The 27,699-nt window shown below is 37.4% G+C and overlaps 1 protein-coding gene across 1 annotated transcript; it reads right to left on the bottom strand.

Annotated features, from left to right (window-relative positions):
- Positions 1-1,076: 1,076 nt before the first annotated feature.
- IFIH1 (interferon induced with helicase C domain 1) lies at positions 1,077-27,699 on the bottom strand. The gene is made up of 16 exons (XM_064718549.1): positions 27,144-27,699; positions 25,232-25,388; positions 23,333-23,503; positions 19,417-19,497; positions 15,786-16,006; positions 14,827-15,037; positions 11,589-11,806; positions 9,996-10,112; positions 9,391-9,514; positions 9,073-9,303; positions 6,794-7,050; positions 5,198-5,347; positions 4,327-4,488; positions 3,841-4,031; positions 2,975-3,068; positions 1,077-2,877 (listed from the first exon to the last, which is right to left on the bottom strand). Exons 1-16 carry the CDS (start codon positions 27,591-27,593, stop codon positions 2,695-2,697), a joined length of 3,018 nt encoding a protein of 1,005 aa, XP_064574619.1. The 5' UTR covers positions 27,594-27,699; the 3' UTR covers positions 1,077-2,694.

Here is a 27,699-nt window from a genome sequence, read left to right as displayed (position 1 = left end):
TGTATATATTTGTTTATACAATGTTTGTATATACATTTTTTGCATATACATTGTTCATGTATATTGTTTGTTATGCTAAAATACACTGTCTAATAAGGGCAGAACTCAGCTCAAAACCAGTGGTTTTCTTAACAAGATAAAACTGCAGCTACTCAAAATTTCCATAACAGAAAAGAATTGTGACAAAAGAATTTTTCCCCTTGTAACTCGTGCTTCATATTCATATTTCCAAACTGCTACTTATTTCCTAGCATTCCATAATTAATGCTGTTTGTATTTTCAATAGCATGGTTTAGAGAAATACATTTTTTCCTACCAACATTGGTTATTTCTGACAACCAGAACATCACAAAATTGCAAATGGAGGTTTTTGATCAGGCTAGTTTTCCATTCCAAATATGCAGCTTCTTCTAATGAATGCATACTTAGAGAATGCTTCAAAGGAAATGATTCAATCTCACATGATCTAAAAGGCTTTACAAAATGACTTTATGCTGCATACCATGTATTTGTCTACTTCAGGAATCAAATTATTTAGGCGTGAGTTTAAATAAGATTCACAATGGCTGCAGATTGGAAGAAAAAAATTCCCTGTCAGAGAATGACATTTACAAGCTTTGCAGAACTGCTGCTAATTCCTGAACTCCCTTCTCTGGACTGTTTAGACCAGCACCAGTGAAGAAGCAAACAGCAATTCTTTCAAAAGCCGAACTCTTCCTAACTTCTGCAACATGAGGAACCCATAATGTAAGAGAAATAAAAGTATAGGAAGGGTAGGAAGAGGGTAAGTCACTTGGTGAAATGGACAAATTATGGAACAGAAAACACACTCAGTTTGGCCAGCAGCTATTCAAGCAGTTATGCAACTACTCGAAGGTTACTGAGGTATTTGCTGTTCACACGTGAGGAAATGCAGATTTACAGATGTAGGTCGTGCATGACACCAGACCAAAAGGAGACACAGCAATGAACATACAACTGAGGTTGATCCAGTTCTTAAGCAGCCATACACATAGCTAGACAAATCCCCAAATGACTTTCTTCTTTCCACATTTGTGAACTAATAAAAACTGTAAGTAGTAAATACAATCAGGATTTGTCACACTCCCTGGAGGACATTGGGTCCCTAAAGGCAATAAAAGCAGAGATAAGCAGAAGATAAAATACAGCAATTTAGCTTGTTTTTTACAAATTCACACTCTCTGGATGGGCAAAATGGGTGTCTTTTACAACCCCATTCAGAGAAAATAACTTGACTGGAAATTCATTACCCTACACACCAGCAGGATTGATTTGAGGTTCATTATGCATTAGCTGAAGTGAGATTGTGCAAACACTCTTTAAGCTCTAGTGACAATGTGGCAGTCACGCTAGGAACTGGGAGTGTAACAGCAGCACCCAGGTGAACTACAAGAAGTCCAGGTATGTTTGTCACACAGGTCTGTAGCACGTGTGCAGAAATTCATCTGCATCTACATTCATTGCTTCGGTAAAGGGAAGTATAAAAAGCTCAGATTTCAGAAAATCTACTCACCATGGAAATTTATTTGATTGAAGATGCAGCAGAAATCTGTGAAATGATGTAGTATTTTTACCAGTGTTTTACACTTATTTAAAAGTAGTGAATAAACTAATTCAGATACTTGAAAATGCTATGTACAGAGCATTATATTGCATTTATTTACCTGTAACAACTCATTAATAAAGAAATCCAGAGATGACTCAGAGGATGAATGATATCTGGATGATTTCCCATGAGGCTATTCTAATAATTAATTCAGTTACTGTTGTAACAACAAATAAAACTTCCTTCCACTCTTCAATATCTTACTTGCAAAATGGGAGGAGAAATCTATCCATGAGATAAATATGGAGAAACATGCTATTTTTACAGTCAGAATATTACCCTTTAAATTTCTAGGATGAGGCTATGGTATTATTACTGTCTAAATACTTCCAGTGGAAGAGAATGAACAGTATCACGGTTGGTAAATGTTAGTTATAGCAATTTATTGAAAAAAATACACACCTCATTATGTAGCCAGGCTAACATTCCCATGAAACCGACACACAGAGAGTCACTTTGGCAATGTGCTTCTTGGACAGTAAAATAATCAATTTCAGGTTGAGGGCTTGATTTCTGGAAATGTCTTCTAAGGGAAACCTAATTTTAGTCTGTCAAATTGTATGAGCTTTCAGCTGTATTTATGAAGGGAGGAATTCAGTCATGAAAACACTGATGTAGCAACAGTGATTCAGAAATAAGGGGTGACATCTTCTTTACGTGGCTCCTCTTTTGAGACCCTTTACCTTCAAAATGGTAATAGCATGAAGAAAATAATGACCATGGTATCTCTTAAGCTCTGTTTTCAATGTTCTGGGATTGACAACAGGTCATCTAACACACTTTTGACAGTGTTGTCATCCTGTAGTGAAAAGAGACAGGAGTTTGTTCCATAAATACACATGACTGCAATGCATTTGCCATCTTTGTCCAGGAGTACAAATCTGAGTGCAGATAGCAGCTGTGTGACTTTGTCCTTCTCCTTTCTTGTTTCGCTTTTTGTCTTCAGGACAGTTTCCTTATGTCCAGGAGCTTTCACAGTGCTTATGATGCAGCATGCTCTATAGGACACAGGAGCTTCTGATCAACAGAGGGAAGTTGAAAAGGGCTTTTATTTTCATTCCAAATCCTTAATCTTCATCACTTGAAGGACAATGAGCTGCATAATCAAAACTAGGAAACCTGATGGGCAGGTCTCCCCATTTCTTAAAAATATTGTTTGTTGTTTTCTTGTCTGCAAACACAACCACAAAATTTCTGATCTTTAGACAAGGCAGGTCAAGACCTCGGTGAACCATCATATTTCCCCAAGCCTGCAAGTAGAAGGAAAGTGCATTTCAGGTAAAAAAAGGCAAGATCATTAGACAGAAATAAATACAGACAAGAGTATGAAAATAAGATGTTCCTCACTTGTCCACAGTCTTTGCATATAATTTCCCCATTTGTCTGGTAATCAGCATGCTTATCTTGCAGTGTTTTATTTTCTCTTGTATGATAAAGACTTCTGAAAAACAGACAGCACACATCAGAATCCACTGGTTATTCCATGCTACATACAGACATATATAAACAGTGACTAAGACTGCTGAAATCAGGTACGAAACCCAAAAAGCCATAGACTCTGACTGTCTGAGAAAATGCAAGGTCATGCTTCATACTCCTAAGTAAGGATGAAATACACATGTACTCCCTGTCCCTCTTCATTGCCTATCAGGAGCTGCATCCTTCCTCACACATCTTGAAGTGGGAGTTGCAGGCTCTTGTTCTAATAACAGACAGATCTAGCTTGTTTTTTCAGGTGCCATGAAACTGTCAACGAAATAATACCTGAAAATTAAAGGATTTCTTTTTATTCCCTGTAGTTCAATCTTAACCCTTAAGAGAATCATTTGGCTCTGACTACCCAGACCTGCAGAGTATGTGTACATTCTTGAATCATTTATTTAGGGAGTACTTGATCCTGAAGGTTACTATTAGCCTGTGCAGAATGGAATATATACCATACTACATAGTAAGTGACCTAGTTAACAGTACCACAGAAGCTGCATCTCTTTTTTTGAAGTCTTAAACTCAATTCACCTTGAAATCAGGAATAAGAACAAACATTTTGTTCAAGCTCCTTAACTGTAAACTCCGTAGAGCCTAGGACCCAACAATATTGGAATAATCTATTTTTTTTCTCGCAGGGCCTAGAGGGTTACAGGCCCTGTTACAGCCTCGATGAAAGGAAAATCTGTTTCTGCCTGAAAGAGATAAAGTAGTTCATAAACACTTACTGGAAATCTTTTTTCACACTGACATGATGCATGTCTTCAATAACTTGTATGTCTTCTCCAGAACATATCGGCTTGGAGCAGTTTTTGCATAAGAATTTTATTAGTGAAGGATTTTTCTTGTATGTCTTGCGCTGATCTCTCACCACCTTCATTTGTTTTTCCACTATACTTTGCAACTGGAAAGTCTGAATCTAGAAACAGATCAGTAAGAGCACTGTAACATTCTGCTGGAATGACAGTTATAGTTTTCTTTCTCAGTTATTTTACTGAGTTCACTGTCAATATGACTTCTAGTCAATTTTCCCTTGCTCATGTGTTTTCCCCTTACCAATAGAAAACCAGACTTTTCTAAAGGACAAGAAAACAGATTATAAAACAAATATTGGCAAAAGAATTCAAAGCCATTTGTAGATTTCAAATAGAAAGTATTCCATACAATATAAATCAGTATTCTTTAAAGGGAAAGTGAAGAGTTGCAGTGAATACCTTATCTAAATACTCTTCCTGTGGCATCTTCTGGACACGCTGAATGGCCTTGTACATCATTTTCTCACGAAAAATATTAACATTCTCACGTTCAACAGCCCCTGAGCCATCTGAAGCCACAAGAGCATAGGTGCTTTCATCAGCTCGAGCTCTACCGCGAGCCTACAATTTGCAAGGAACACAAAAATAAACTCCACAATACTCCCTATTACATCATACAACAATTTTTTTCTAGTTTTGTAATGGAAGATATGCACTATTCCACTTGCACTATCCCCAAAATGCAGTTTTTTCCATTTAACTCAGACAGATAAAGAATCAGTGAATAACACATACTATTTCTGCAGTATCATCCATGATACCTGTGAGAACTGCTCAGGAGATTTGGGACTAGCCTGTTTTGCAATGCCAAAACTACATTTTGTTGCCAAAATATAAGCATGCATTTAAATATTAAATATATAAATATTTGTGTTCACAAGTTACATGAAAGCATGTATCAAAGTGGTATTCTGATATGTAATAATCTCTCTTTATCTGATGATGGTGTGGTGTCCAGACACTGGTGGCACAAATGCCTCTTGTATCAACTGGTCTGATGACCATATTCTTGTATCTCTTCTAATAAAAGAGCTTAACATTTGTGTAGAATTTTGAACTGATGCTACACCCTTACAGAGAGAGGCATATTTTATATTGCATATGGACTGAGGATGGAAATTGGAAATGAACCTTGTTGCAAGAGCATTTTCTCTTTTAGCATTCAAGTATTTAAAAATTATTTCCGAATGCCAGGTATATGATTCACCATTTGCCCACTGCAAAAAGAAAAGCATTATTAAAATAAGGTATGTATGCAGAAAACTCCTACCTGCACCATAGCAATTTCATTGGTGACAAGGCCGTAGCGAATAACGATGTTACACTCTTTGATGTCCAGGCCTTCCTCAGCTACAGTAGTAGCAATTAGTAAATTTACATTTCCACATCGAAATTTATCAATAACTTCCCTTTGCTCATTCTGCAAATTAAAATCATCAAATTAACTTTCAGTACTAGTTTCTGTTACCAGTTTATTCTAATTAACAAGTTTCAGGAATTAAAGTCCCATTATTTCTGAGCTGAGTGCCAAACATCAAGTGGCCTTAACAACCACATTTAAGCATCCTGCAAAAGAAGGAGCTTCTATTGAATATAACATGAGTTCAGCACCATATTTTGAGGGAGGAGGGAGCAGAATCCAATCCTTTTATGGTAACTGGGCTTGGAACTTCATAATCTATGTCATAGGTACTAGGAGATTGGATAATATAGTTGTTCTATTGTTTTCAAATTTTTAAAGTACTTACCCATAAGACAAGATTTTTATCACTTCAGTAATTTCTGATTAGAATACAGACTTCCAGCTCTAGTTCTAAAGCACTTAAAATTCTCCATAATAAATGGAGACTGTAACTCTGGTGATCTCAGTAGCACCAAAAAGAACAACAATGATACACTTAAAAAGAAAATATCTAAATCACAGACTTCTGAATCAACTGGATGTTTGTCACCAGCTTGAGCAGAGGAACAGAAACTTGCTATTTGCTATATTCAGTTTCAAAATACAGAAGATATTGGTTTTGTTTGTGTAATGTTTCACAGAAATTAAATTCCAAGTTTGATAGAAGTCAAGCAACTTTTGGAGAGAATTTTTTGGGAGAATTTTGCCTTGAAACTCAGGGCAGCAGACAAAAATGGACTCTGCCTTGCAGCAAAACACACCATTTTTGCTTAAATGCTGATATGGGGAGTAAGGACGAGAACAGAAGAGACACGAAGTACTTTGATTTGAAAACGTTTTTAGTGCAAGTGTAAATCACCAGAGAGATGTGGTGTATGGAATCAACGTAATGCTACACAGATGGACACAACTGAGTGATATTTCCAGTATCAATTTTGGCAAGTTTTCTTTCAATGGTTATGCATCAGTGTGAAGCATGCACATAAACTGGTGTAATTTGATTTAAGCAATGATAGTACAAAAAGACAGGAATAATCGCCTTTGTAATCTTATTTTTCAATTCAGCAGCTAAAATATAATGTGAATTACTGTTATCCTGATAAGCTTAAACTCATTTAATTGCATTTTTACTCTTTCCATTTTGTTTGCTTTTGCTTGCCATGCCTTGCTATAACTTGGGTCCTTCTTGACTACATACTACTCTAGGCAATGGACGCTGGCTACTCCTATTGCCATAGAATCCAAAGCCAAAAAAGCTTGCTGCTTGTGGAAATAAAATTATTCCAACATTATTATTCACTTTTAGTCAACATTATTATTCATTTATCTTTATGAAGATAAGTTGCTGGCTGGTATGAAATCAGAACTCTGGGCTCTGAACTTCAGTTCACTGGCCTAGGACTAAGACGAGCTGTTTTCCAGAATCATGTACAAGAGGTAATGTTGACATGCATTGTTCTATACCTGAGTCATGGGCTTTGTTTCGCTCTTATGTCCAGAGCCAATAAGATAATGGGCCTTAATTCCCACTTCTTCAAATTTTGGGTTGTCCTTAATCCACTGGCAAAGAGCAGAGGCACTTAGACGAGTCTTTGTGAAAATGATTCCTCGAGGTTCTTCAGTCTTCGTGAACTCCTCCATTAAAGTATTTCTCAACTTCGTTAGCTTTTCATTTTCATTTTCTGGATTTCTAGTCAACTCTTTCAGCTGTTTCTTTTTTGCTTTAAAAAGAAGAGATGTAAATTAAGAAAATGTAGCTATGTAAAACAAAAGCTCGAACCAAAATAAACCCTAAAACCTACAAAGCAAAGAGCAACTTTCTATATAATTCTCCCAGCATGGCTAATTCACATTCAGTTTGAAGAGCTGGGGCATACCAATTATTTCTGAAGTGGGTTTATAGTCACTAAATACATACTAATCAACCAAAATAAATCACCATCATCATACACTTTGCCTGTATGTCATAGTAAGAATCAGTCAAAGGAAAAAACCTGCCTATACACACAAAGTTGGTACAGAGTCAAATGCACGGTAAAAAGAATTAAATCACAGCTTATAATATTTACAAAACTATTTTAAAATAATAGAAAAATGTCTTACAAGGAGAAACAGATTAATATGTACAGCCTTGGAGCTGGTAATGGTTTTATAAATTTAGACATCAATTGTCCATAGGACATGAATTAAAGTAGGAATCCCCACTAGAAACATGCAGTAAAGCAGACACCAGCATGGGCATGTCATTGATATGCAGCTCCAAGACATTACAATGCACTCAGTGAACTGTCAAATGAATGACTCTCTTCAACTGGCTCTACTGACCAGAAGGAAGGAGGATTCCTCTGTGTTTTAAATTTTTAAAAACTTACCATATTTAAAAACCTATGTCATTATCAGATGATTATGAAACACAAGAACACTTCAAGGCAGGGACTCGGTGTGTTCGTACACTGATGTCATGACCCTGTGCAGACTATTGCAGTGTACCTAGTCCAAGGCAATCATACTCAATGTACCACAAACTGTTACTCTACCTAGATAGTGACTTTATGACTAGTCTTATTCATATTTTTGAATCCAATCAAACATAGAAACACATACAAAAAATAGATAAATGTAACAAACTCCCACAATTTTCCACCTTAGTTAAACCTACACTAAGTGCCCCATGGCACTTATCACCCAAAGATGAATTCTGCTCTTAAAGCTGAGAAATTTTAGACATTCTTCTATTAATCCTAGCACTTTCAGTGGTAAAATCCTAAAAAAATGGAATTTATTTTTCATTGGCAGGTTCTTTGGACTTCATTTACCTTCCAAAATAAAAGCAACCAGAAATTACACTTATAAAACTGAGTTTCATTTTTAGTTGTTTTAAATTTTTGGTTCTCAGCAACAGCTCACTACTGAAAATCTAAACAAGGAAGCATAGACATGTATGAAGAGTCATTAAAACCATGCTGACATTATCTAACTTATAGTTTTCATTCTTTTTTTTTTCATTTCTCAACAATAGTGAGAAAAATTTATAGTTCATTGAATACACGTAGCTGGGTCACATTCTGCAGTATAATCTATTTCTGTTTGTACCACCCAAGAGCCATGGGTGATGGGAGCAAACTTCTCTAGCTCTTTCTGCTTGCAAAGGCAGTAAAGGAAAAAATCTGAGTAAAAAAGATTAATGAATGAAGCCTAGTTCCAAAGTGACTGATCTGAAAAAAAACTGTGGTCTTTGCAGTTTGATCTTTTGTTTAATTCTCTAACTAAATGTTCTTTGCCTGAAACTAACTTAAAGTCAGCACTTTCCTTTCTTAGTACATAGACAAACGAACTTTGGCAGAAAGGGTTGGTTAAGAAATCATAAAGTCATTATTTTGTATTCCATTTGCTCAACCTTTTACGCCCCCAGAGTGTCTACTGAAATACATATTTTATGTATCTGCTAAGAGTGTCCTCAGGGACACTTCACTGGATAAAAGCAGAAAACAGCTTTTACTTACAGGCAGCAAAAACAAAGGTGGCATTGGGTGGGAGGTGAAGAACCATTGTTACTTATTATGACATGATCCCACTATGATGTTTAATGCATTCGAAAGTGTATGAACTGGGATATCAAGGCACTGTGATAATAAACAACACAGCAGTTTCCAGGAGGCAATAACTAATGGGCCCATGTAAACCATGTTAGTGCACAATTATGGATTTCAAATATTAAATATCACAATGTATTTCAAACTCACCATGAAATAAACCTATTAGAAATTCATCTGTTTCATCCTGTTTTGATACTGCTGGTTCATCATCATCATCATCACTCCTTACTGTCTTCTTACTTTTCTCCTCTTTATAGAAGTTATTTAGGTGATTGTAGGCATCCACCATTCGGATGGTGTCATTTATCTGGAGAGCATCATTGTATTTCTTCAAGTGCTCTGCACAGACACGTTCCCTCCGTTTTTCTTCTTTCGCAGCTAGAAGGGAACAAAAATACAAAAAAGGTCTTAATATAGAACGACAGAAAGAAATCCAAAGCTGGTGTATATTTGCGATGCAGTTACCTCTTCTCTCTTCTCTGATCACCCACTGTTCATATGTCTGAGTTCCAAACTCAGACTTCGGATGCAGCTGGCAATAGTTCTGAATTTCTGTCATGATCTCAGTGATTCTCTCTTTAAATGGATCCTAGAAATAAATTGATCAGGAAAAGTAAGTAAGCACACTCTGGCAACAAAAACACTGGCTAGTACCACACTGAGTAATTTTTTTATAACTTAAACCTTAAATTAAAGAAGTAAGGCTTTTTAAGTGCGTTTAGTGATATGGAAATATACAGTTCAGAATATCACAAAAATTGTACTGAGAAACAGCACTTAAAAAAAAAAACAACAACTGAATATAATATCATCACTTCAATACAAATATTTCAACTTTAGAAGGCCTTTTGACCAGATAACTCAAAATATAACTGACATGAGTAAAAATTTAGAGCTATTTAACTTTACTGTTACTTTTTGAAACAGAGGAAAGTAACAATATTCAAATTAGCACTCTGGATCATCTAAAGTCCATAGAAAAAGAGCATTAGGCAAAAGTTTTTGATACCGTACAAGACATATTTAAAGGAGAATATAACTTTAATACTGATTTTTTGTAAAAAACATACCCTTTTTTTATCATCTGCAATCACAGTCTTCTTAGATGGTTCCTTCACCTGATTCTTTAGCTGGGAGGCATGCTCTTCAACAGTCATAATCCTACATGCATCAAGATTGGCACAGATCTGGGAGAAGACAAAATGTTATTTCTTTAATATTGAATGAAATATTTCACATGAAAACTGAATTAATGCAACAGAGCTTCTTATTTAGATGTTGAGGTTTAGATAACTTGGCTTTCTTCCCACAAAAATTGGATAAAGGCAGTATCAGCACACGAAAGTCCAAGTCTTTGAAAAACATCTGAGATAAACTGCACAAGTTACTTTTTAGGCCAGAAGTGATTCTTGCATACAGGAAAAAAATTGTAGATCAGGATGCAAACCAAGTATTTTGAGAAGGAAAATAGAGCATCGATACTTTGGAAGAATAGATTTTAGAGCACAAAATAAATAAATATAATGGTGAAATAGAAAAAATAGAAGATAAATATTAGAGACTAATTATAATAGTAAGAGCTGTTATGAGCTAATTTGAGATAATCTTTTCTGGAATAGGAAAACATAGAGAGAATTTCTGTGCTAAGTACACAACTGAACTGGACCTTTTTGCTTTTGACCTCTTCCAAGGATAAAATATGTACATGTCATTAAGTAATAAGGGAAATGATAACATTATTCTGAGCAGAGAAAATGGTAAAGGAAGACTGACAGGGGAACTTTTTAATGTCTTCAGTGGTAATTGTATATTTCAGCTTGCGTATTCAGATTGATCTTCAGATGCAAATCCCAGAATCCTATTACTAGGAATTCAGAGTTGATGAAAAGGAATTTTCTTTTTCTTCTAAGTTTTTGTTTCAAAATTCTGTCTGCTTCAATACAGCATAAAACATTCTTGCAGGCCTCACTAATTCAATATCACATTCTGTTCTGGTACAATTTACCAGTCAGGAGTTTTCACTGCCATACTGGGCTAAATTCTACTTTTCTATTACTAATGCAAAACCATTTAATTTCAAGTAAAATATAGTTTCTTTAAGTATAGAATTTAACAGACTATCTTTAGTCAGGTGTTCATGCAACCTCAATGAGTAACTCCAACTGAATAAAACAGAACACATTTGTATGCTACCTGTATCTCACAAGTGGTTTCTGCTTTGTTTAAGTATTAAACATTGTTTTTCATTTTTTTTGGACTCACAAAAATGCTCATCTTAGTCACTCTAGAAATACAGATATAAAATATGTTGTGTCTCTAGTATTTAGAAATACACAGTAAATTATAAGCCATCAATGGAATAATAGGAATTTCAGTAACCTTAAAACCATACTACATTGTGGATTCCTTGCTTCTGATCTTGGGAATTTTTTTCAAGTGAGGCAACTATTTAACTTCCCTTTTCAGTAACCTTACTCCTCCTGTAACGTAACCTTTATTTGTATATGGATGTCCATTATTTTTTAATGGTTATGAGCTGGACTTCCATGTACACAAGAAAAAAAAAATCAGATTGTCTATTTGGAGCCTAAAACTGACTTTAGAAGTTTTACTTGAAGAAGACAATATCCCTTTGATGGTTTGTAAGTGTTAGGGCTATTTACTTTCAGAATATGCTCTTCAGCTTTTGAGTAGGATGTTGCACCTCCTACACCAGGTGAGGCTGTAAGTCCCAGAATCTGAGGCTGTGGGATCAGTGGCTTGTTTTCTTTTGCCAGCTTCCTGTTCTTCATCTTTTCTTTTAAGTAACGTCTCATTATGTTATTGTAGACACCTTCCTTTTGAGTATGATGACACTCATCGATGATGATGAGGGAAAAATCTGGAAAAAAAAAAGACTCCTAAAGTGAATAATTCTATTTCATATGCAGAATTTGCATGACTAAATCTTGTAACAAGTAAGGATGGTGTTGAAAAGAACCCATCAGTTTGTCTGAGAACTAATGTACTAGGAAATTGAAGTATTGGAGAAAGGTGTGGATGGATGCTGAATATATTTAATGGACTTTGGAACCTTTGCTACAGTCCTGATGTGCCAAGTAGTTTTACATTTCATGTAATGGAAAAAAGACTTTATGTTTTTGCAAAACCAATCTGATTATATAAAGAATTTCAGAGAAATATTGTTCATATCTTACCAGGGGTAAGAACATTTCATAGTTGAACTCAATACTATCTTTTATGTCCATAACTGTGTCTGACAAACTACATTTTGTTTGCTTTTGAGAAGATACATAATATGTTAGAAGCCTTTCAGACATTCTTGAAAGGCTTGCTGTGGTCAAAATATGCTTCATTTTGTAGCAACACAGAGATTTCCTCCCTATTAGTGTCCAGTTAAAAGATTTATATTACTTTATGGATGTGTTACTGGAAAGAACAAACAGATTAGTGGGAGCACTAATGCTCATCTCTCTCTTGTAGCGGAGGAAACTGATGGAAATTCAGACAGGTGTAATGTACTTTTTGGTCACAGTATATTTACATGCAAACAATATACGGTACAACGAAGAAAAATAAAATTATTTTTTGTTTCAAATTTCTCAAAAGATATAGAAAACATATCTTTAATCTTTCTGCACTTGCAGCCAGTGACATATATTTCAAGGTTCTGAGCTGAAAGAATCACGAACATTTTTCTGTTTCTCTAGCAGCAAAACTGGTTTATAGGAGCTCCCAGTCCTTCTGTAGCTGGCCAGTAACTCTCTAGTTTTACATTATTTCCAACAATTTGAATTCAGTTTGTGGACATGACTGTAAAGAAGATCACTGAAATGATCAGAGTTAAACTCTTCTACATAATTTTTTAATGTGGACAATTTCCATGGTCTTGTTTACACATTGTGTGTAAACATATTGATGTGCTCAAATTGTTGCACCACTATAAGTCAGTTCACAACAACTGGCAGCAGGAGCTGGAAATTAACAGAGAGCTAAATCAGTCTCAGCTGGTATTGAGGAACCTAAAGAAGGATGGAGACTAAACAAAGGAAATTATATTGGAAAGGCTACACCAAACACTTCTGCTAGCAAAGCCAATGCTCCATGTCACAGGGGAAAGCTGATTGCCTTCAGAGTGATTCAGGAAGCCAGTATGCACTGAAGTGATGTAGTTTCAAATCTAAATTCTTATTTATTTTCAAGATTTCTACACACTGCAAGATTTCAGAAACAGTGCTGGCAGTTGCTCAGTTCTTCTGCCAACATGAACTTACTGCCTCTGATTTTGACCATCATCTCCATCATGCATATTCTATAACTACTTGTGTAGAAACTAACCTACCAGAAAGGATGTGTTTCTTCTACTAAGGAAGTGATACACAGCTTTTAGAAAGTCCATACAGTGATTTCAGCCCTAGGTAAAGAGAGTAAACATTTGATAAAATGCAATTAAGAGAGCCCCCATCATTTCACTGAGGCTGGAATTCCATATCATGTGTAATGCAGACCTCTGTGGAAACAGATGAAAAAAGTATGCAGAGAAATCTGAACAAAAACTTGAAACTAATTAGGATGATTTATAAAGGCTGTGAGTTACCCAAGTCACAGCCACAGGAATGGAGCTGGCTGTGCTCATGCTTGCTTGGCTTTGGTCCAGCTGAACCTACGAGCACAGGTGTAATAGAACGGAAAAAAAACCCCTGAGGTGTAGGGCAGCCCGAGTTCTGGAAAAAATGTAGCTCCTTATGAAGGAAACTTCACAAAGTGTGAAACCCATTCAACCCACTTCATTACACAATCTGGTTGGGACTCAGCCCAGTTCCAAACAGGCCAGCAGTTCCAGTAGAAATGTTCAGATGACTCCATACAGCATTCCAAAATGATTCAGATGTAGGAAAGTTTATTAACTTAAGATGCAGTGGAAAGAAAATAAGTACAAGAAAATTGCTGGTACTCTGCCTAGGTTAATAACAAGGCATTCTGAAGGAGGGAATGCAATTCTGAGGTACCAAGTGGTTCTGCAGGAGTTAGTTTGGATCAAGCAGTACCCCAGTCAGCACCAGGCACTGACAGACCCCTCAGCTTTCTCTGCTGTCTGTGACATCCAGACCAATACTTTTATCTCAGGGCCGTTATTTTGAATATCACAGTACTCCCCTACATTCTTCACCATCTGAAAAGGAGCTGATTGCAGGCAAATAGAGGGAGAAGCTAACATCTCACAGAGGAAGGTCACTGCAGCCCAAGCCTGGAAGCTGACCTCATGGGCTGCTGTAATTGTACCTCTCTGACAGATTTGTGATCTTCCAGATCACTTGCCACTTCAGCATTCTGCGAAAACAATCTTTCCTTCTTTATCTTTTGCTTTCTTCAACTTCCTTCATGTGTTGTAGGAGAATTTTATATCTGCTGAGCTCAGAGAGACACAGTTATAAGCCATCATATTGCTGTATTTTAGCAAAATTACAAGAGTTTAAAGAATATAACTTTTACGACAGATTGGCTTTTATCTTTTGTTCCATTGTACTTCTCAAACTACCAAGTGCATTTGAGTTTTGACAGTTTTTTTTCTCATCCTGTATATGGCTTCTGTCTGACATGATTTAACGCTCTGCCAAGCTTGGAAAGTGGAACCAGTACAACTGCATGTGCACAAAGTTGTGCTTAAGAATTTATTTAGATAAAATAGGAAGCATGACAAGTATTTAGTACAAATAAAGCACAGAGTCTAATTTTGGCCTGCATGCTTGTTAATTGAGATATGATTTTACTACAACTTGTATTTATAAAACAAATAAATTGAAAAACCCTACTGATTGTGGCACATTTTTACTCTGCAACTTTCCAGAATAGAGACATACTTTTATACCCTCTGTAAAAATTTCAGATTAAAATACTTGCCTGATAAGTGGACACTTTCCTCATCTTCCTTGGATGCATTTAACAGTGAATTCTCAAGGATCTGTGCTGTACTGATGATGACATCATTTCTTCTGACAACTTCAGGAAATGAGATTTTCAGCTGAGAATCACCACTTAATCCAATAACCTGATACCAACGCTTCAGGAATGGACTAAACTCTCTTTTTAAATGCTGTTCTACCAATGGAACCTGAGAAAAAGTTTTCAAAGAGTTTAAAACATATTAAACACAGGATTAAAAATACATGGACGTTTGCCACAAATGTTGTTAGATGAACAAAAGAAAATTAGGCAGCAAAAATCCCCAAACCAATTTTCCCCTGCAACTTCTCCTGTGGAACCTTTTTGTCCCAAGAACTTTGGCTTAACTGAGCCTTTGAAAAAATGAACAAACCATGCATGCTCTGGCTATTTAACTGAGCTTATAAAGTGCTTTCACATTTATCTTATAAGATAATATGGACATTGTTTATAATTTCAGTAAAATTCTTTAATGTATTTCTATATTTTGATATTACAATAGAAGATTAATTTATAAATGCTAAATTTAACTGAAAAAAATAAAGCAACTATCAGAAAATCTGACAATATATTACTACTGTAAGACTCATCAGGTGGCCTTCATTAACAAACTGAAACTCAGAATGTGAAAAATATTTTTATTTTTCAAAATTCATTACAAAATGAAATTGTACTTTTCCCAATAATATGGTTATTACAGCACATTTAAATTTGCACTTGCACTGGGGTACACTAACGTAATTTGTGCTTACACAAGGCTAATAGCACAATGGAGATGACAGTCTAGATCTATACGTCTTTAAAACAAAATATACCTGGAGAAGCTGAGAATTGTCTTTATATTCATCTTACAATGTTTGTATTAACAATGCATGATGTTTGAAAAATATTATTCTTTAAAAAATGGACCAACTTACCTTATTAACAAGTACTATGACTTTTCCAGGCTCTGATGCTCTTCTCTTCTTATCCAAGTGATCTTTGGTAATGTAAACAGCCACTCTGGTCTTACCACTGCCTGTAGGGAGACATATGATAATATTCTCCCCATTCAATGCTGGCTTTGCAACTTCCATCTGGTAATCTCTCAGGGTCAGATCTGGCTCAGGTGAGGCTCTCCTCTCCACTTCATCTTCATCTAAGGGTACAATGAAATATAAGCTTCAAACAGGAGGCACAGAACATGTATTAGAGGAGTGAAAAAATGTCAAAGGGAAAAATATTAATTTACTCAGAGGCATCTTATGAATAGAAACAGCACATTAGCATAGACAGTGTTGCTCTGAGGACCTGTGCCACTCTGGATCAGAACTGCTTCCATCCAGTCAGCACTCAGGGCAGGAGGAATAAACCACAGTACAGTTTCCCCCATCTATGTTGAAATGACTGCTATTAGGTATAAATTCAATTGATACAGTTCAGTAGCACTGGGACCAACAAAGGTTGTGTTTGGAGCTGTGGTATTTATAACCTAGCCAAGCTTCTGTGACGTTCTCCTTTATAAATACTGAAATTTATTTGGTTACAAGGGAGTTACCTTTATAAATACTTCCCAGAGAATGAAAAATGGAGCCATAGAAAGAAAAATAGATATGGAACATTTAAAATGATCAAGGGAGTTATAAAGTATAGAGACCAAATAGATAAAAAAATTCAATTGCCCATACAAGATGGAGCTAACTGTAGAATGTGTCACACCTACTCATGGTAGATTGTGTTGCTTCTTAGTCTGACACACACATAATGCAACTGGATGTTCATTAAAAAGCCATTTATATCTGCCACCTAAGGCCAAAGCCTTCCATCTCTTATTGGAAATGCGGCTTGCAGAAGAAACCAACTATGTTCTAAATGTAAAAGTGAAAAAAAAACCTGTTGAATTATTTTGAGCCTTAAGAAAAGCATATCAAGTCTCTTGAGTTTACATATATTTAGGAAGTCAGAACTTGTATATACATCTCAATATCAGAAAGATGTATTTCAATTGAGTTCTCATGGGGGTTTTTTGCTACAAATAAATTTAGATCACTCTTCAAGTATTAACTTCCCTCAGTGAAGAAAATGCAAATTCATTCTATTAGATTAAAATTAGGGGAGAAAAACCCTAGTTTTGTTTCCTGATGATATCATTCAGTGCAGAATCATGAGGATTTTATTATCACTGATACATTACACACAAAGTAAGTATATTTTTCTAGTATTTCTTATTCCATTAAATAAAATTAAACTAACAAAAAGTAATGAAGCTTGATAAAACACTGCTGATGGAAACATCTGAATGCCATTCTAAAGTGTTTTTTGCTTGTTTTGCCTTTTAGTGTGAGTGCAGTGCTACCTGGACACAGGGACATTTGCACCAGAGAGTACTTGCTGTTATTTATCTGACTCTACTGCTCTCTTTTGAGGAAGAGCATTTGTTTGCTTTCTGGTTGGCTAAATTCAATAGCTCAATCATATTGAAACTAGCACTTTATCACCCATCTGTTTGGTTAAATTTCAGTTCCTTAACATCCTCAATTAACAGTCCAGGCCTGAAAAATATTTAACTTAGCTCTCTCCTAGCTTCTTCAGCCCTTGTTTAGATAAAGGCTAATACAGGAATCTTTTCACAGATTAAAGAATTAAATCCTTAAAGATTTTTCATCAAGCAGAGTGTAGCATTAGGGAAGTTGTCTGCCTTCATACAAGGCTCATGTGAATTGCTGCTCTGGGCTAAAAGAAACACGGTAATTATTCTATTGTCCTAACTACACAATTCTGTAAAATGTGAAATGAACCTTGCACATAAAAATGCAGCTGAATCCACATGATTCTTTGCATTAAAATCCAAATAATGTCAGTGTGTAATAATGAACTTCTTTGTTAATACAACAGCCTTACTGTAACATTTGAAATTACAAAAACCCATTAATAGTGCATCTGCATCTTCTTAGAAATTTTTTCTCATTATTGCTCTCACTGAGTTTACTAGACATGATTAAAAAGCATGGATGTTTTAAAAAACTTTTAAACTACTTGCTTTTAAAAACCACATGAATACAGAACATATAGCAAGTAAACACTGAAAAAATCTGTTCTCCATTCTTCACAAAACTGCAGTGTTTGGGTTTTTTTTCAGGATTACTGGACACAGCAAATGCCTGTTTTGCTTACTGAGAAATACTTCAGCAATCTCAAAGGATGAGGCCATACTCACATACATATGTTCTGCCAAATGTCATGAGCCTGGCTCAGCCTGAGCAACTGATACAGTGTGTCTGTCTGTCCACAGAACAGAGAAGTTCCAGTGCCCAGACATTTCATGTGACAGAGTGAGCAAAAAAATACAATGTGACTGATGAATTTCCTCAGTTGCTAAAGAAGTGCAAAGTAAATTCTCTTGAGTTGGCAACATACAGACTAAAATCTTAGCTGCAGTGTAGCAATTTAGATCTGAGCTATCCTGAATTTTCTGTGTACTTATAAAATATGTGGATTTTAATACTTTAAAGCTTCAAAGTATTTAAAAAGTGTTTATAACGAACACTTTGCAGGTATAAGAAATATAATATTTACAGTGACCTTACTGATGTGATACTAGGTTTATTAGGCCCAGCTGGCTTGAAAGGCATTTGGAATTTTTTCTAGCCCTTGTACAAGACATAGTCCCAGCACAAATGTTATAAAATCTAGATTCCAAAAAGTAGTTCTTGAATTCTGTATAGGCAAACAGGCTCATCACAATAGTGGACACCTCCCAGTTTGCTTTGCCTGAGGTTTGAAAAAAAAAAAAAAAGACAAAAAATACTGGGATGTCTTTTACAACAGCAATGTATAGTTTCACTCAGACTTCATACATAGCAAAATAATACCTGTCTGCTAAGTATCATTTAAACACAGTCCAATATCTAGTTTAAAACTGTATTTAGAACATGCACATGTGTTTAAATGTGAGGTTCACAAAGATCCTCAGATAGCAACCCCCACTACTCAGGTTGCTTTTACAAATAGGGCTACTAAAGTACTTGGGCTCAAAGTGGACCTTCATTATTGTTCTGCAGGCACCCAGGAGATGCTTCTGCTCACCTTCACTGCCTCTAAAACATTCCTATTCCCTCTCACCCTATGTGGGGGCCAGGCACAATCTAGCTCCTCTCTGAGAGCAAAAGAAACACGTCAGTGTGGCAGCGTTACGAATATCTGTCCAGGTGACTGCACTGGCTGACTTCTAGTCCCTTCAGCCTGTGTGATTTCATCATTCTGCCTCACTGACCAGTTAGTACGATGATGATGTCTAGAGCCCTGTTCAGATGATCTCAGTAAATTGACTGTTTTGGGGCTAGGACTTAGGTCCAGACCATTACCAGACGGTTGGGACCTAAAATGCCTAAAATGGCATCTGTTTTCCAACAAAGTAAATTAATTTGAACAAACTGGCATCTAAATATGGTGAACTAGAGTTTACAGTGAAAGAAAGCCCTTCACTGAGTTTCATTTTAGCCCATTCACAGAATACTTCCCCCAGAGCTTACTCTGCAATTACTAAATAATAACAGAAGGGAAACGTACCTGAATCACTGGTTGTGCAGCTCTGTTCCAAGTTTCCATTCAAGTTACTGACACTTCCATCTCCTATGGAGACATCTGACTCTAAATGAAAAACACAAAGAAATGTAGCATAATACATTTGCTGTACAAATATTAATGGCAATTGTGTATTGTTTGCTCTCCCCCTGAGTTGTTAAAGTAGGTTAGATGAATGTCAGGTGGGGATGGCTGAGATCTAACTTTCTCTATTTTTGGTAGAGATTAAAAAAATGAACAATATAATTCATTTTCTTGTGTAAGAAAATATGGAGTGGAAGATCAATATCCAAAGCATGGCAGAGGTAAGGCACTATGGGTCATGATTTCTTGCCTAAAACCAGGGGTTCCAGACATCACCACCTGCTTAATCCCCTTTAGTCCTATTTTACTGTATCTTTCCAGAAAGGTGAAAAGCCAAAAGAAAAAAGAGTTGCGGGCAAACGGAACTTTCTCTTTTACTCACTGCAAGCCATGAAAACTACACCTGCAGCAGAACAAAAACAAAACCAGAATTGCGATTTTTCTTTTTCTAAGTTTCTTGGTATTACATGGAAAGAGCAAAGCGCAGTTCCCGACAATTGCAAGCAGCGACGGCGGTATCGAATGGCGCGGAGCAGCAGCGGCGGCGCCGCTCGGGGATGGCCGCGCTCCGCTCGCCCTCTGCCGGGCCGGGCCCGCCTCGCACCAGCGCCGCTCGGGAATCCGCGCTTCCCAAAGCTCAGCCCTTCCATGGCATCTGAGGAGAGAGACACCCGGCTCTCCCGGGAAAACCTGCCGCCAACAGCATCACCCTGAGCTGCCAGCTTGCCCTCTGCAGCTGAGCCCACAGCGTCAGATGGAAACAGCCACAATAATAGTGTTGACCAATGTTTTGCTTAATTAGCAAGAGCAATTAACAATGGGCCTGTGTTTCCATCAAGTTATTTCCAGTGAATATCCTATTATGGTCCATAGACATTTTTCATAACTTATTGTCCCCAAAAAATATTCATAAGGCAAAATAGATTCTGTGAATGAGAATTTAGCACTGAATGGAATTCAGCACTTATGGAGTCCTAGAAGGGAATGCCTGAAATATACACTATAAAGTCTTGGTGAGTGAGGTGGAAATTGAACCTATTCTGCACTCAGTAAAGTTATGAAGCTATCTTAGCTACCACTAGGAGTCAGGCATTAGTAGTTTTTCTAACAAATGAATGCAATCAACTGAAAGGCACAGTTACAAGCCATGTTCAAAGATCTGTGACAAACTAATTAGTAGAATTAGTAAGAACTCCCAGCTATGAAGATGACACTGCTATCTCTTGCTTTCACTTTCCAGAAATCCACATAAAATAGGGAAAAAATAGGACAAAATTAAAATTCTCTGTATCTATTCCATATGGTGTCCCATCTAAAATGAATTTCTAAAAGTCCTGAGAATATGAATCTATAAAGTGTTTTGTACACAATTATCTGAATTACAATGTGCAGCATGCCTTATACAACAATCTCTCAACAGAAAACGTCAGTGATGATGTGAAATGCAAAATACTCATCTTCCAAAAGAAAGGTAAATAGAACAATGTTCTCCTTTTTCAACTGTAGCAACTTACTTGAATTATTTTAAAAGAAAATAAATTTTAAAAAACCCAAAGCAGTAAGCATTTTCAAAAAAATGAAAATAAAAGAGTTATTATCCTAACAGCTGTTTTTACCACTTCTGCTAATCTTCCCTTAGAGTCCTGCTTGCACATTGTAATGTGGAATTTCACAGGATGATTTCACAGGAAGATTTTCAGTCACTTTACACTGAGTACTAAATAAGTAGAGAGACAATGGAATGGAATGCAATGACAAGCAAGCCTTGAAAAAGAGAGCTGCTATTATTTAAATTGGTGTTTATATAGGTAACTGCAGCAACTTAATCCATGTTAACCTAGTGAATTTACTTGATTTTGTGTAATTTTGCGTGTGAAGTTTCTCATCTGCGTTTTTGCATGCTCAATTTTTCTCTAGTTATCTCTTAGGCTCAATGATCTATTTCTACTTGTTTTTATGGCCTTACTGCTCTCATACCTTCTGTTTCATCTACCTAAATAAGAGGGTTAGAGGAAGCTCCAGATACAATGCAAATGGCAGTAATTTCAAATTACCTGAAAAGCTTCTTCTTGAAATATGTCCTTTTCAGGACATAAAGGAATTGTAGGACTGTACTGCAAAACTGAGTACACTTGACAGCATCAAATTACAAACTAGGTGGGTTCCTAGCTCACTTGGAAGTAGAATCTGGGTTCCATTTGTATTTTAATCTTCCTGGTCTAAAATTACTCTCTCATGAAATCATGAGAAAGGATGGTCATAGGAAATGAAAAAAGACTGGAGCACTGTTAAGTCTGAGTGTACAAGTGCATTAATATCAAAGGCTGCTGCACTCGAGGATGGCTGAATGTGAGGCAGTTTCTCTGCAGAAATCTCCAAGCAGCGCTGCCTCATGGCAGCCCTTGTTACCCTGCATCTACACTGCTGCTTTGGTTCATCTCAGAACTGCATGTTTTCAGGTAATCTGTCAGTTGTCCCCACTTACACCACTTTGGTTCATAGCACAGAGCTGGTGTAGATCAGAAGGAATGAACTGTCAGCAGAAACCAAATGAGATTTGTTCTAATTACTTGCAGGTGCACAGTCCACATGAGACTGAAGTCAATCTGAACCAAACTGATGGAATACATGTACTCTGTATCCCCTTAGCCATTTCACTGCACAGATCTGCTCAAGTGCCCAGACTGCTAATACCCACTCTATTAATTCCAGTTCTGTGCTGAGAACAGTTTTTTATTCACAATTAGCTTGTGGCACACTAGTTAATAACTGATAGATCTCATTTTCTGTAATTCTCAACCCAACTAGTGGCAAGTAGAAGATCAGGCTAACAGCAATGAAAACCTACCCTTAGTAGGCCCAATAAGACCCTTAGCTTTATCCAGAAAGAATAATCCAGTCTCATCTACTCTGAATTATCATTAAATTTTTGGCACCTCTTCTTTATACTGACATATTATGTTCTAACCCAGGAAAACCAAGTTGATAATTTTGCTGTACTTGCTACAAAGCAGTGTGACATCCTGTTAATATCATGCAAAAAGAGAAATAGGCTACTACTGTTGCACATTGAAAGGCTCCAGCTTTTCAGAGACATTTTAAAAAAGTTATCCATGTTTGATAAAAACAGAGCAGCCTTAGCTGTCCTACTCCTTTGGCTGAGAAAGCCCACTATAATTTCAGGCAGGATTAACCTTAGCTGTAACTATTGTTTGAGCTCCATGAGAACCTGGAACACACACAGTTCCTGAATCATGCAGTGCATGTTTGAATCACTGGTTCACAGCTGTGTTTGGGCATTGTTGCTGTAATTGCTGTCACTCATAATCAACTCCCAAGGCATGTTTTTAAGAGTGGTCTAAATGAACAACAGGCCACACCCATTCCGAAACATTTTTACTAAAAATGTACTTCTGAGTGTGTATGTGACATGAGAAAGGTTGTCTGATATTCTGTAAGTTAAAAAACCTTAAAATGAACAGAAAAAATTACTCGTCGGACAACACTGAAGGACTTCTCAAAACAAAAATGCTTTTCTATACAGCATTTCCAGCCTTCTAGAAAGAAGTACTTAATACAGTTGCAGTTTTAGTGGCATAAAAACATTCCTCTTATCTTAAATTCAGTCAACACTGTACAGAGTTGATAATGTTAACCTAATGTTGTCACTGGATAGTATAGGCCTACTATGGATGGGTGTGAAATAAAATACTAACCTAATAATAGTAATATTTCTATCAAAAGTATTGAAATATATTTCAAAACTACTCATTTATTCACACAGGTACCAGATCATAATACCAGTTAGTGGACAAACCTGACATCACAGAATTCTTTTCTATGGATGTTTCCAACAGACTGTTCTCACTGCTGAAACTGTCATCCACATTTTCTTCCTGTTTCAAATTCTCCTCTGTGACGTATCCTGGTTGGCTTGTAACTTCTGTTTCTTCACTCGTAGTCTGCTCCATCCCATTTTGTTTATTCTCTGTTCCCAGAAAATACAGAGAAATTCTAAGGCAGTTCTACAAAACATTTCATTTCTTTTAGTGTGGAGCCTAGAAAACACAGAACTAACCTGTATTTATCAGGCACATAACAGTATAACATATGGTCTTGGTCTTGACTCAAATGTTATAATCTGGAATTTTGACCTTCATATAAATATTTGCTAAGAATTTACTATTAGAAATTACAATTAGAAACTAAATTTAAAGAGGTTAATAGATTTATTTTTATGAAATTCCCAATTTCTGTGCTAATAACAACATATCTTACTATAAGAAATCACAGGGGGTCAAGCTGCAATGACAAAATGTAGCAGCAGTGTTCTTCATCCACAATGCCTAATGAAGCTGTTTCTTCTCTAGGACCTTATGTCAGAGCATGCTCCTGCAACCATACATTTTACATTTCTAGACACATACAGGGCTGTGTACATGGAAAATTACTTATCCTCTGGTAAGAGCAACACCATTCATGCTTTACACATCAGTCTGTAGTTTGTTTTGGGGCCTACATCACCCAAGATTACAAAGAAATTGTGGAATAAATGTATTCATTCTGTAGTCCATCAAACAACTGAATTAAACTTCAGTCCGCACTATACTAAAAATTCAGAAATGCAAAATGTGAAAAGAATAGAAAAAAAAAGAATATTAATAATTTATATATTTGTTACTTTGTTTACTTTAGTGATGGCAAAGTAGTGAAAACAATAATTTAAACCTCACACAGCTGCAACACAGAATGAAAATTAGCTATTCCCAGCACCTAAGTTCCACTCAAAATGATCTCAGGTTCAGACTTGGCCTGCAGACTGCAACACTCAACCAACCATCTTTGAACTGCATCCTCAAATCTCACAGCTGCCTGTGTGTGTCTGGGAGAACACTGTCTGATTTCTGTCCAAAGCTGGAAGAGACACCCTCACGTGCCTCCTACCTCAGTCTTAATGCTCTGACCCATATGCAGCAACTAAAAGCACAGAGACAGCTCTGCTCCTCAAGTGAGCAGGCTGAAGCTGCTAAATGGGAAATCTGTTAAAGTAATTTAGTCACTAAAATTTTATAAAACATATGGGGACCAAAAATAACGGATAAATTATTTGGGGGCTGCTTTCTTTTTTATATTTAAGAATGGGATAACTTTACAGTATTATAAACATTATACAGGAATGAAAAGGAGTAGCCCCTTTACTAGTTTATTGCATTATTTTTAGTAAATTTTATAATGTTTTGAGACTTTTGAATGTCTTAACGTATGCAAAGTACTTTAAAATGACAAAAATATTTGTAAACTGTTCTGTAAAGAAACCACTTGTACTGAAGAAGAAATTCAGGTAAAGTCTGTTTTGTTTGTTCAAATTAATTTTTAAAGTATGTTTATGAATGATTATAAAAATCACACTGAAAACCAATGGTTTTAAAAGCAAGATTCAGTTTAATTTCAACTAAATCCATACTGTTGTAATTCTCATATTGCTTAATAAGGATTTTCAGTATTTAAAAATCTACCAATTAAACTGTTACATAACTTGATTTTGAAATCCCTGGACAAACAAAAGCATCAGTCCCAGTGTCTCATTAAAATAATATGGTAGGAATCCTGCACTGCTTCCTAAGTAACAGTACAAAAAAAAAAGAAAAAAAAAGAAGAAAAAAAAGAAGAGCTATTAAAAATCCACACATCTGTACCAGTGAAATAAGATGATTACCTCCTGTATTTCCACTTAAATCATCTGCAAGGTCTTCATGTTGGGTTTCACGGAGGGCAATCAAAAAAGAAGAGAACCAGTCTTTCTTCTGAACTATTCTGCTCAGTAGCTCCCTTGCACCATCTCTGTTCCCACGATTGTCAATAACAGTCTGGATCTGGCAAAAATAAAAGACCAGAAACAACCCTCACACAGACTTTGGAAATGGTCTGAGGACGTTCATAAGAATAGTATAGGTGCAAAAAGCATTCCCCTGTATAATTAAAGCATACTGAATAATAAAGATATAAGGTAGACCTGACACTCATCAGAAGAGAATTCTTGCCATTTTGTCCAACCTCATGCTCATCCCATCTGGTTTTGGGTAGGATATATGAAACCTACGAGATCTGGAACTTAATTGGAGAGACTGGTAGTACCAGACAATGGTTACAACAGTAACCACTATATAATAGTTATTAGTATTGTGGAATAACAACTAGTGTTTAGAACGGCTTAGGGAATAGGCAATCTTGATTAAGGAGAAATGGTGTCACACAGTTTATCAAAGCTCAGACTTAACCTGTAACATGACCTCATACATAAAATAGAACATTTTCCTTCTTAAACTCTGGCTTCATCATCTCAACTCCCACTTAAAAATACAATAGCTGAGCCTCTAGAAAGAGGCTACTGCCCTCAAAGAAGCTATGGAACTTGTCCCAAGGCTGTCACAAGCAGAATTTGACATGTGGTTGTATGAGGAACAAAACCACGACCCCAAGAGCAAAGCAGCTTGAGACAGGTGATCAGTCTCAAGGGCCATTTCCTCAAGGCTCAACAATGACCCATTCTGATATGCAAGGAAATGGGCAGGCATAGAAGTGGGAACACCTGACTGAGATACATGACCAAAAGGAAGTGTGTGGAAAGTGGGAGACATGAGAAAGCCTAAACTCCACTGGGGTTTAAACTGGCAGGATTGTGAAGGGTATTAAATTGTTTGATGGAAATACCAGCAGCAAAAAGGTGACCCAGGGGAACATGAGGACCTATTACCAGGGAACGGAGCCAGTAGCTTCCTAAAAACCTCTACATCTGCCTACTGTGTTACCACGCTTGGCTCCCTCATAACAAGGGTGCGTCTGATCATTGCTGCCACCTGATGGTCACAAGACAAAATTATGTATCTTACAGCCATTTAACTGAGATGGAGCATAAAACATCCTCAAAAGTGAATGCAAAGGCTCAGAGTGCAAATGTGACTAAGTTCCACCCTTAGTTTACCAGTTTTCCCCTTATTGCTATGGCAATTATTATTTTAATTTGTTCTAGCACTGTTTCAGGATATAAGTTTTTGGTTTTTTTAGTTTCAAGTAGGTTTCACATTCCAGGCAAGACATTCTTAGCCGAGTGGAATAAACACTGGACAATATTCTCATCAAAGGTTAACAACTGGTATTTCTGCAAACGTCATTGTCTAGTGTGATAGTCCTCAGTGAACCTATAGCAAAAAAGGGGACAGAAAATCTTGCTTTATTTTAACTCAGTATTATTTAGGACTTCACAGACCATCACTACTTCCTGGTATGATTCAAGGGCCAAAAGACAATGATCTTCTGAGCCTAAGGTCTGTGGTAAAATGATAAGTAAAGTAAAGTCTGACATATTTCTTCACTTAGACACTGTCTTGGTCCAGCCCTCTGTTCCTGGCATTTTTCTTTGCCAGGCTCTTAGCTGGCATGCCACCTGCTGGCCCACTGTCAACAATCTTCACCGGCTTACCTGGACCCATTATCTATTTTCCCCCAAGTCTGGGAACTCCCCTTTTATTTTTTGCATTTACTCTGCCATTTGTAGCTGTGGCTCCCTACCTGCCCCACAGCCCCTGTGGCTGGCCAGTGTCTGTGGCACTGCCTGCGCCCGTACTCACCCGCTCCACGTCCTCCTCCTGGAAGATCTCCATCTGCAGGCACTTCTCGGCCACCGGCCCGGCGCGCATCCTGTCCACCAGCGTGCCGTGCAGCAGCTGCACCAGGTGCACGCAGAGGTCGTGCTCGGCCTCCTCTGCCGGCGAGGGCAGCTGGCTCAGGCTGGGGTTGGCGTAGCAGGCGGCCAGGCTGCAGCCGCCGTACTCCAGCGCCTGCAGGAACTCGCGGATCGGGCCGCGGCCGCGGGGCCCCCGCTCCACGGCCTGCAGCAGCTCCTCGGCGCCCGCCGCCGCGCCCCGCTGCTCGGCGGCCGCACGGACCCTGTCCCGGTCCTCGGCGCTCAGCGAGGGCAGCCGGTCCAGCACGGGCTGCACCTGGATGAACTGCTTCAGCCGCGGCCTGAAGCAGGAGATCATGTAGAGGAACAGCTCGTCCCGGGTGCCCTCTGCCATGGCGGCGCCCGCCGCTGGTGGGGCTGCGCCTGGGCCCGGCGAGCAGCGCGGCCGCGGCCCCTCCGCGAACCCTCCGCTGGCACTGCCCGGCCCGGCCTGCCCAGCA

This window comes from Zonotrichia leucophrys, chromosome 7, assembly GCF_028769735.1.
Source record: "Zonotrichia leucophrys gambelii isolate GWCS_2022_RI chromosome 7, RI_Zleu_2.0, whole genome shotgun sequence".
Lineage (NCBI taxonomy): Eukaryota > Metazoa > Chordata > Aves > Passeriformes > Passerellidae > Zonotrichia > Zonotrichia leucophrys.
The sequence above is the reverse complement of the archived record's forward strand: the minus strand, read 5'-3'. Positions and strand labels throughout refer to the sequence as shown.